An 11176-nucleotide genomic window follows, 5' to 3' on the forward strand; every position below is an offset into this window, starting at 1 on the left:
TCTACCTACCCAGATTCTGCTGGATGTTTCCAACCTTCAGAGACTTCCCTGCCTCTGAGATTTCTCCCCTCCCTAAACATAGTGCATGTGCCTTAGGACCACACGGGCTAGATTTTTTTGTCCTGGGCGGGTATGTTGCTGATCCTATTAGAATTTAATCCGTACGCTTTGCATTAGCACACGTGGGGCACGCTGAGATACTTGATGAAAATGGATGAGCTGATGAGCAGAATCCTTTCAAACAAAATCACAAATGTGAGATACAGCTTCATTGTTAGTAATTCCACTATGCCAGGGACTTGGTTATGATGTGGGCAAAACCACAAGTCACGCCAACTCCATACTGCACTGTGCACCTCACAGCAGAGAGACGTAGCTGGCTTTTATCCAGCCTGATAGTGGCCGTGTGAAGGGTTCTTGGGAAATCTGGAAGTAGGTTTCTGTCACCTGTGCACTGCGGAGGGCGCTGGGCACTGCAGGAGTCTCAGAACACACTGGAGATCATGAAACTCTTGCTTTAAGGGACCTCACCCTTGAGGTCCCTTAGAGTTGAGTCAGACATGCTGAGGGTGACTGGGCAAGGTAAAGGGCAGTATACCATCAATGGCTGCATAGTAGATATGCAATGGGAATTCTAAGGGGTCACCATGGGCTGAGATTTGAGGGATGCTTGGATGCTTTTTTTTTTTTTTAGAGACAGGGTCTTACTCTGTCACCCAGGCTGGAGTGAAGTGGCCTGATCATGGCCCACTGCAGCCTTGAATTCCTGGGCTTAAGAGATCCTCCCACCTCAGCCTCCTGAGTAGCTAGGACCACAGGTGTACGCCATCAGGCTTGGCTAATTTTTTTTTTGTTGGTAGAGACAGGGTCTTGCTATGTTGCCCGGGCTGGTCTTGAACACCTGGTCTCAAGCAATCCTACTGCCTTTGCCTCCCAAAGTGCTGACATTACAGGCATGAACCACTATGCCTGGCCTGAAGGAAGCTTTGATAGATTTGTGGGGTTTGCTTAGCACAGGTGGCATCTGAGGCTCAGAGGACAAGATGAACAGAAGCGCTACGGCAGGAAAAGCTGGGAGAACTGGAAGGGTCCTGACAACAGCCCAGCCTGGTGAGGCAGGTGGCAGGGGACAAAGCAGGCCTGGGGACGGGGCTGGTCACAGGCGGAGGGCTTGGGTCATAGGGTGCACAAGCAGTAGTGAGCCCCGAACCTTCTTCAGCAGAGGAACAGCACGATCCAGGCCGTGCCGTGGGAAGATTCATTTCGTGGCACTGAGAAGGGCGACTGAAATGGGTAAGCCAGGGGACAGGAGACCAGCCAGGGCTCTGCCGAGAGAGTCTAGGGGCGGGGGAAGTGATGCAGCAGGACTAGGGTGATGGCTATGAGGATGGAAAAGAGCTTTGTGGAGGGAGAATTAACGTCTTATCATGAGGGAGAAAAATGAAGAAAGTAAGCTCATTTGGCCGAGTTTGCAGTTGGGCAACCCAAGAGATGGGCTGGAGACACACATAAACTGCTCATTTCAGTTCTCAACCTGTGACTGTGCATCTGAAAGATCAAAATTTCATGAGTCTCCTGATCTGAAAAAAGGGCCAATCAAATCTACAACTCAGATGCAAACACTGCCTTCCTTTCAGGTGTCCTCATTTCAACTTTAAAGTAGGCAGTAAAATCAACACTTCAACTCTTGCTAGAGTTCAAATTTCACCCCAGCTGCCCTTACCTGAAAGGGCCGCCATGCACATTCAGGAACGAAGCCCCCTTAAACCTCACAGCCCTTCGGCTCTGGGACATCATGTGGCCCTGGGCCACGCAGCTCTTAACAACATACTCACTGGAAGTTTACTTTGTCCACTTGGAATCGTGTCTCAAAAATCCCAGATGTCAGAACTCTGCATCTGAGGAGGTCCTGGGAACAAGAAGAGGGAAACAAGCTGAGTTACATTACTGTTTTCCTTCAAGGTAAAGCCCGGGTATAACTATACATCATCAATATTTTTCAAATAATTTGTTCCACTGTAAAGGAAACAACAATTAAGAACAAACATTGGCCGAGCATGGTGACTCACGCCTGTAATCCCAGCACTTTGGGAGGCTGAGGTGGGCAGATCACCTGAGGTCAGGAGTTGAGACCAGCCTGGCCAACATGGTGAAACCCTATCTCTACTAAAAATACAAAAAAACCAAATTAGCCAGGTGTGGTCACAGGCAGCTGTAATCCCAGCTACTTGGGAAGCTGAGGCAGGAGAATTGCTTGAACCCAGGAGGCAGAAGTTGCAGGGAGCTGAGATTGCGCCATTGCATTCCAGCCTGGGTGATGAGTGAGACTCCGTCTCAAAAAAAAAAAAAAAAAAAAAAAAAAAAAAAAGAACGCAGACAAATGTTCTCTGTTTTATCCTCCAGAGAAAGCCACAGTTAATGTGTTGGTTTGGCCCTGAGAGACCTGATAACTGTGCTTTTGTTTTAAGACTTAAAATCATGTCTGCAAGAATCTTACTAACATATACCTGACAACCAGTCAGGGCATCAGCATTCCAGAGGGACATCCCTGCCGGTGCTCTGTTGGCTTGGGTGAAACTCACGATGGCTTGGGTGAGAAACCAAAGGAAGTGTAACTCTGCACTCACAAGTCTTCAGCCTTATGAACTGGATGCTAGTTGATTTCATTTATTCTCTCTTCCCTGCACATTTCTGTTTCCTCCAAGATAAAAGATGTGGTACCCCGAGGGGACGAGAAAGCCACGCAGCCTCACAAAGCTGGCATCCCTGGTACATTTGGCAGATGTCAGAGTTTTTTTTTTTTCTGACCACCAAATCCATGTGATTTTAAGGAAGCAGCCATTCTGTAATAATTCTGGAACATGGGAGGTAGTCCTCCCATTTTAGTATAACAAGAACTGTTTAGGACAGGTAAGTTAGTTGAGGGACTGACTCAAGACGAGGAAGCCTCCATTGCTTTGTCAGATAATTTCAAACTCTCAGGATCAGCCTTAGAGAGGATAAACTTCATGGGAGAGACAGAAGCTCAGGCCTCAGACCTCCCACCTCGGGGGCCCAGGGCCAAGGCCTTGCAGGGAATACAGACTCTGGGGGAAGTTTGGAGAGTGTGGTTTGAACAGAGAGATCCCTCTAACTTCCTTGGGGTTCACCGGCTCTAGAAGCACCTGAAGTCTCCTGAATTGAGCAATCCGGGGGCTCTCCAAGTCTCTGCAGCTGCCCGAGGGTCGAAGGGGCACAAAGATTCCCTCTCTGCTATTTAAAAATTGGTGGAGTGGGCTGGGCATGGTGGCTCATGCCTGTAATCCCAGCACTTTGGGAGGCCAAGACAGGTGTATCACTTGAGGTCAGGAGTTTGAGACCAGTCTGGCCAACATGGCAAAACCCTGTCTCCACTAAAAATACAAAAATTAGCTGGGTGAGGTGGCAAGCACCTGTAATCCCAGCTACTTGGAAGGCTGAGGCAGGAGAATCGCTTGAACTTGGGAGGCAGAGGTTGCAGTGAGCAGAGATTGCAACATAGCACTCCAGTCTGGGCGACAGAGCAAGACTCCATTTCAAAAAAAAAAAAAAAAAAAAATGGTGGAGTGCTTTTTTTTTTTGACTCAACCCAAAGGGGATGCTCTGGGTCACACCTGGAAAGTTCACTGTGATATGGGACCCCCCAGGCCCGGGGCCACAAACAGAATGGGCATAGTTTATGAAGCCAGGAAGTAAAGACTTCGCTTTCCTGAGGACAGCTCCAGGAGGAAAAGGAACAGCATATTCCTTATCTGCAGATAAATTCATTTGCATGCTGGCAATTTTGATAACCACTAAGTGCTAGAGTCAGGGGAGCAAGGCACAAGGTTTGATGACCAATCCACGCACACACACAGGGCAGTACAAACAATTTGCAAAAAGTAGGTATCTTAAGGATTTTTCCTTAATTCATTCTGAAATAATCATTAAGTCATATTGGAAATGAATCTCAAAGTTTCTGGTGTGTGGTGGGGGACCCTAATTCCACATACCTGGTCTGTGGGTGTGTAGTCAACCAAGCTGACGCTGTCGATTCTTTCCAGGAAGCTGCAAAGAAAGCCAGCAAGGGTTGAGGCATGTTCTCTGCCCACTTTCCCCTGGGGCTGGGGAGAAATTAATGGGACATCACCCAAGTACAGCAAGGATGGGGGCAGGCCAAGAAGCTGAAGTGAGTTCTTACTTTGTTTCCTGAATTTGTATCTGTCTAGATAATGCAACATTCTTGACCCAGGGACGGAGAACTGCATTCTTTTTTTTCTTTTTTTTAATGTTGCCTTCCCCCCCCTCTCCTCTCCACTGCCACAGGGCTGGGGGTAGGGGCTACTCAGAAACTGGGAAAGAGCATGGAGCCTCCCGTCCAAGGCTAAGCGAGTACAAGAATGTGTTGCAATGTAAACAAAACATGGAAGGTGATAGATGTCCCTTTAGTTTCCTAATCAAATCCAGATGTTGTTTGTGTGTGTGTGTGTGTATGTATGACTGCGTGAATATGTGTAAGAGCGACTGAGTGTGGAGAGCGAGTATGTGGTGTGCAAGAGTAAATGTGTAAAAGTGTAAGGGTGAGTGTGAGAGTATGTGCGGAAAGTGTGCGAGAGCGAGAACGTGAGTGTGCATATTTGAGCGTGTGTGCTGGCAAACCTGGCGACGCCTGTTGGTGTCAGATCTGCCTGGCGCCCGCTGTGTCCCACACAAGGCAGGACGGGAGCCTAGGAAGGCTGTGCGCCGCTCTCGGGTGATGACCCTTCCGAGAGGGAGCTGGGAGGCCGCCGAGCTCCCTCTCCTGAGTGACCATGGCCCCTGCACAGGCCTCCCCCGCCCTCTCTGTGCCAGCCTGGCTTTACCAAGGCATCTATCCAGGCTGCACGTTTCCCACTGAGTCTTGGTTGATCTGTTGTTATTTATCTTCTCCACTAACATGTTAGGCCCTCAGGGCAGGTCTCTGTCTTGTCCACCTGGGAGTCCCCAGCACCTAGTGCAGGCCTGGCCCCAGTAAATATGGTGGAATGAACCAGTGTCCTCTGTCCCCTTCTCCTTCCGCGGCTGGGACAGGTGACCATTGAGGGCTGAGAGGCTGGGTCCCTCGGGGACCAACAAGCGCTGGGAATGGCTTAACTGGCAAGCAGGGGACAATTCTGGAGACAGAGGGGCAGCAGGGGCTCTAGAAGGAAGAAGGAGAGCCAGCAGGAGGGAGGGGTCAGGGGCCCAGGCTCTCTGTTGGCGCTGGCGTTGACGGGAGGCCCTGGTACTGAGGAGAGAGGATGGATGGCCTGGAGGCTGCGCTGGCTCCCTGCCTGCCATGCCAGTTGGCTGGTTCTGTCCCTTGGTAGGTAGAGGCAGCAGACATGTGCCCATGAGCATTTCATGCAGAGGAGGCGATGTTGCCTCCCAATCTCCCCATCCTCCCACACCAGCTCCTCTGCAGGCGCCTGTGAACCTCAGTGTGGGCAAGACGGAGACGAAAGGGTTCAGAACACAAAACGCCACCCCACAATGAGCCCTTCAGCATGTTGACTAATTGCAGCTGAAGGCACTTGAGAAGCCTCAGATGCAAGGCTGACTGGCTGGCTGACCTCCCGCTCTGTCCCAAAAAGCAGGTCATGAAATCTTCCCTAAGAAACGTGCCTGCCCTGTACCAGAAAGAGGAGAATGTTCTTATCACCAGGGGCTCGGAGTCCACCCCGAAACTGATCTGTACAAACCCACCAAAATAACCCTTGTCTTTCATTAGTCACTGCCCCACAATGACTGCCCCTAGAAACTTGAACCTTTCTCCTTTGTCACTTCTCCATAAATTTATCATCTTTTGTTAAAAGGGTATATTAGCTCTCAGTCCTAACGGCTTCTTTGGGTCTTCATTTTTCTTATGAAAGTTCCCGTGTGCATGTAAAAATATTAAATAAAATGTGTATGCTTTCCTCCTGTTAATCCGTCTTTGTTAGTTCACTCAGCTACAGAACCTAATGGGAAAGAGGGAAGTTCTTTTTCTTCCCTACAGAGGTCAAAAGGGGTCCATTTTAGGAACCATTTGGCCAAAGACAGTAAGACTACATAATTTCCTTGGACATCTTAACTCCTTCCTTTTGGAAAGCTAGAGACAGTCCCTAGTGGCCAAAACTGAGGCATGGCCATGGGATGACATTTTGGAAGCCTTCACCCATGAACTTGGGTTTGGCACCCCCAGGGCAAGTAACCCAGAAGCAGAATACACAAAGGGGCAGGAGTGGATCTGCTGGTGTTTGGGATGGCCTTTCATAGGGATAGGAAACAGTGGGGGCAACTGTGACCTCAACTGTCATGAATGAGTCATTTCCCTGGAAGCCAAGGGAAACAGGCTATGGGAGTGGTGTCTGTGACTGCATTGTCTGGTGTGCAGTCATTAAAGAATGTTGGCCAGGTGCAGTGGTGCACGCCTTTAATCCCAGCACTTTGGGAGGTGGAGGTGGGTGGATCGCCTGAGGTCAGGAGTTCGAGACCAACCTAGCCAACATTGTGAAACCCCGTCTCTACGAAAACTACAAAAATTAGCCAGGTGTGGTGGCACGCATGCCTGTAATCCCAGCTACTTGGGAGGCTGAGGCAGGAGAATCGCTTGAACCCGGGAGGCAGAGGTTGTAGTGAGCTGAGATCACACCACTGCACTCCAGCCTGGGCGACAGAGTGAGACTCCGTCTCAAAAAAAAAAAAAAGAATGTAAACTGCTCCTGGCTCTGCAGAGATATGGCCCAGGTGACAGGGCTATTGAGAGGCCAAAGGGACCCTGATCAGCCAGTGGTGTCTTTGGAATAGGTGCTGCAAGCTCTGGGAGGTGCTACTGCGCACCAGAAGGTTGGTGAGTTGGCCAAGGGTGTGGAGCTGGCTCCAGAGGGGAAGGAACAAAGGGAAGGGACCCTCTGGGAGCTGGAGAGACTTGGGAGCCTGGAGGCAGGAATTCCCTGCCATTGCCTGAGGCCTGGTTTGGAAAGTACAATGCAGTTTTGGCATGGTGGTTGCTGGCCTGGAATGTGGTGGGATGAAGAGCGTGGTGGAAGGACACACTGAGTTCCTGACCATCCAGCAACAAAGGAGCAAAAAGACCTTGGAATCCATGAGAAGGTAGGAGAAGTTTCTGCCGGGGTGGGACGGGAGCTCTGAACTGGGGCTGGACAGTCAGACGGGTTTCTGGGAGAGAAGGCTGCTTCCCTCACAGGCCACAACAGTTGTACTCAGAAATCGTCGCAACTTTTGACAGGGTCCAGAGCAAGGGATACAGAAATGAATTCGCTCTGATGAAAAGAGCTGGAAGGAACTGAAAATTAAATATGAAGCCTGTGGCTATAGTTAGAGTTTAGGAAGTAACCTATTTAAAATGGGATGCACATAGGTTGGAGGTAGGTGGGTGAATGTATTCAGATGATAATAACTAGTCTGAGTAGAAAGAATGAAGTATGGTTAACCAAAAAATGCCTCTGGAGTGCTGGAGAGATGTGATGAGAGGACGTGTTAGTGCATCTTCCTGGGCACTATGAAAGACCAGTGACTTTGAGATGCTGACAGCGATGAGGCTGGTGGGTCTTCTCCAGTCGCCAACCTCCACAATGGATATTCAGAGTCCTTCCAGCTCTGATTCTCAGAGATCTAAGTGAGACGTGGGAGGTCTCATTGAACATTTCCAAGAGCTGCTTCTGATTTGTTACTGATGCTGAATGGTACCCTGAGTTCATGCATTTCAAGTTTGTGCAATGAAAATAAAATGTGAAAATTCACCCCAAAATGTGAATATGCCCCCAATTCTTTGAAAGACTTTCTAAGGAATAAATAATAGAGTGGTAGATTTCTGCCAGCCTTCTGCCTTGATCCTTGTTTCAACTGGCATATTTCCAAGCATGTTGCAGAAGTACTTCTTCAAATTGGGGCTTCTGTGATTACATACATAGAGAGAATTTTAAAGGGGTCTCCCAAATCATACATAGAATTTTGCATATGATTACATTTTAAAGGGTTATAACATTGCTTCCTTAAATATGCCACTGCATGCTGACCAGAAGAATTAAGCAGATCTAAAAATCCCTTGCAGACTATTCACTCCAACCATTAGATGCAGAGTTGCAAAACTATACCAAATTAGCATTGTAAAAAATCACTTGCATTGTAGACACTATAAGGAAGTAGTTAAAAAGAAATTTACTTTGATTTTTTTTATTTCCTGTGACAGCTGAGGACACTCATGTGCAGAAATGTTTTCATTTTCATTTAGATCCCCCTTCTGTTTGATATTAGCAAAAATAACAATGCACTGTTTGTATCTCATCTGTTGTTGGCATCAAAGAATTCTTATGGCCATGGAATTGATCATGAAGAGGAACAAAGAGAGTCATGAAAAGATGAAAACTATTCTGTTAAATGCCTTTGTAATCAAACTAGTGCATCTGAGAAAAAAAGTACCAACTAAATTTCCATGTATTTAAAATTTTTTTTGTGTGAAAACATATAGCAATTGGAAACCTGTCAAGGCAAGTAAAAAACTTTTCCTAATGTTAATGAAATTTGACTCATGATATTTATCTACAAGATATAAAAATACAGATGGATCCCAGATACTCAGGAGGCTGAGGCAGCAGGATCACTGGAGCCCAGGAGTTCGTACTGGTGGAGAAAAACATTACTCATATGGTGACAAAGTACCAGGCAGTTGTAATGCACAGCCAGAGTTAAGATTCCCTGCTCCTTAAAAGGGGTTCCCAGACTCGCAGCATATCGGCGTCACTGGCAGACCTACTGTGTCAGCATGTGCGGCTGAACCATGTCCCAGGTGATCAGCGATTCATGGTGACTCGTCATCCAAGAGCGTGTTCCTCTTGGCTTTCCCAGCCTCCCTGCTTTATGCTCTAATCTCTGCCTGAACCATCATTTCTCATGACTCATGCGCTTCCTCCTTTCCATAGGGTAAAGTCCACACTTTTAATGTGGCCTCCAGCCCTTTGCAGTCTGTCCAGTCTCCCCTTCAGTCTCTTTTAACGTCACATGAACCCTCCACTCCTGTCAAAACTCCCTGTAGTTTTTGGCCTCTCAGATCCTGTGTCATTCCTGCTTTTTTTCCCCCTTTGAAACCTGAGATTAAACCCTGCTGGCTCTGGGAAGCCACTTCTAACTGCCATGACACAGCACAACATCCCTTTCCTCCAGCACTTACTGTTTCACAATTTGGTGAGCATGGCATGCTGCCTTATACTGTGATTTAATCCTTTTTAAAGGTTGAGGTATAAAATAACATAAAGTGTGTAAACAGTCATGATCTTAAGTGTTCCTGATTTTTTTTTTTTAACATCTGGGTACGCCTTGTCCATTTTTCTTTTTCTTTGTATGTTTTATCTACCTATCTGTACTGAATATCATTTAAGGGCAGAAGCATGTTCTCATCTCTAGAAAGAAGCCCCACATGGCCTGCATGTTTTGGACTAAATCTTTCCCTGGATTGTCATTTAAAACGTTTTTAAATTTAAAAAATTATTTATTTTTATTTTTTTGAGACAGTCTCACTCTGTCACCCAGGCTGGAGTGCAGTGGCACAATCATGGCTCACAGCAACTTCCGCCTCCTGGGTTCAAGGAAGTCTCCTGTCTCAGCCTCCCGAAGTAGCTGGGATTACAGGTGTGCACCATCATGCCTGGCTAATTATTTTTTTTGCATTTTTAGTAGAGACGGGGTTTCACCATGTTGGCCAGGCTGGTCTCGAACTCCTGACCTCAGGTGATCTGCCCACCTCGGCCTCCCAAAGTGCTGATATTACAGGTGTGAGCCACCACGCCCCACCTGTATTGTCATTTTGAGTAAACACTGCTGAATTGTTTGTCCTGGCATTTCTCAGCAGGGAGAGGATGTACAAACCCTGAAGAACAGAGGCAAACATTTCATTGTGGACAAACGCTGTGAAGGAAGAGGACACAGCTCTTGAGTGTCCATACTTGGGACTCTGTGCGCTTAGGGTGCCTGCTTTACCTGCCTGTCTGCTGTCATCAGAAAGCTCGAGGCACTATCAGGAGTGAGCACCCAGGCCAGGCACACGTTCGCTATGCAGTGCAAGGAGCCCACTGTGGGAGGCACCACACCAGGCCCAGAGATTGACACTATGACAGACATTGCCTGGCCCGGGCTCCCTATGGAATTTGCAATCTAATGTAGAAAAACAAACCTAGGTAAACCAGATAGCATTTTGCTAATTCCAGTCAGTTGATTCAACACAAAAACAAAAACAGGGGTCTGTTCATCAGTTTCCTTAGTGTCAAGTGGCTTGCAGCTTTTTGCTATAAAGATCTTGAGCTTTGGACTTTGGCTACAGAATTGCCAAGAGGATGTTGTGTTTTTGCAGAGGAAGTCCCTCCCTTCTGCTTTATAGTGTGCTTGGCCAGCTGATGCTGATACTATGCTCAGTTAATAAGGTTCTCTCATCAGACTGGTGTTTATTTTCAGCAGTCTTTTTTTTTTTTTTTTTTTTTGAGATGGAGTTTCGCTCTTGTTGCCCAGGCTGGAGTGCAATGGCGCGATCTCGGCTCACCGCAACCTCCACCTCCCGGGTTTAAGCAATTCTCCTGCCTCAGCCTCCCAAGTAGCTGGGATTACAGGCATGTGCCACCATGCCCGGCTAATTTTGTATTTTTAGTAGAGACGGGGTTTCTTCATGTTGGTCAGGCTGGTCTCGAACTTCCAACCTCAGATGATCTGCCTGCCTCGGCCTCCCAAAGTGTTGGGATTATAGGCGTGAGCCACTGCACCTGGCCCAGCAGTCTTTTCCAAATCAAAGACAGCAGAGCGGGCACACAGTGTCCAAACCTCACGGTCTGCCTGTATTTAAAAGACATCTAGATACATTGGCATTCCTTCAGCAAGAAACAGCTTTAGTAAGAAAATTCTCCAGCAGCACACACAGTATCATCTGGGTTCCTCAACTGAGATAAACTAAAAACTAGAGGAAAGTATTTTGTGGATTAATCCAGTCTACCTTTTTTCTTTCAATCCTAAATCCATGTTAGAAATTGTGCACTTGAAGGTGGAAAAATGAAAGGAAGAAATATAACTAGTAGTTAAATGGAAGATTAACTAGTTAACTAGTTCCCTGATGTGTTTCAGTTGGATACTTTTGTAAATTATATCCATCTTTGGTGTAGGGAAGTTTCAATGTGAA

General features: G+C 47.3%; 1 protein-coding gene across 5 annotated transcripts in view; it reads right to left on the bottom strand.

Moving 5' to 3' along the window:
• The window catches only part of GNAL (G protein subunit alpha L), a 189361-nt gene that overhangs the window by 16748 nt on the left and 161437 nt on the right, over positions 1–11176 (bottom strand). For all 5 annotated transcript variants that reach the window (XM_031003599.3, XM_019014025.4, XM_055368435.2 and 2 more), the window contains 2 exons: positions 4011–4065; positions 1836–1909 (listed from right to left, as the gene is read on the bottom strand). In XM_031003599.3, the coding sequence (XP_030859459.2) occupies positions 1836–1909; positions 4011–4065 (129 nt within the window). The remainder of the gene's footprint in view (positions 1–1835; positions 1910–4010; positions 4066–11176) is intronic.

The sequence above is a fragment of the Gorilla gorilla genome, chromosome 17 (genome assembly GCF_029281585.2).
Source record: "Gorilla gorilla gorilla isolate KB3781 chromosome 17, NHGRI_mGorGor1-v2.1_pri, whole genome shotgun sequence".
Classification (NCBI taxonomy): Eukaryota; Metazoa; Chordata; class Mammalia; order Primates; family Hominidae; genus Gorilla; species Gorilla gorilla.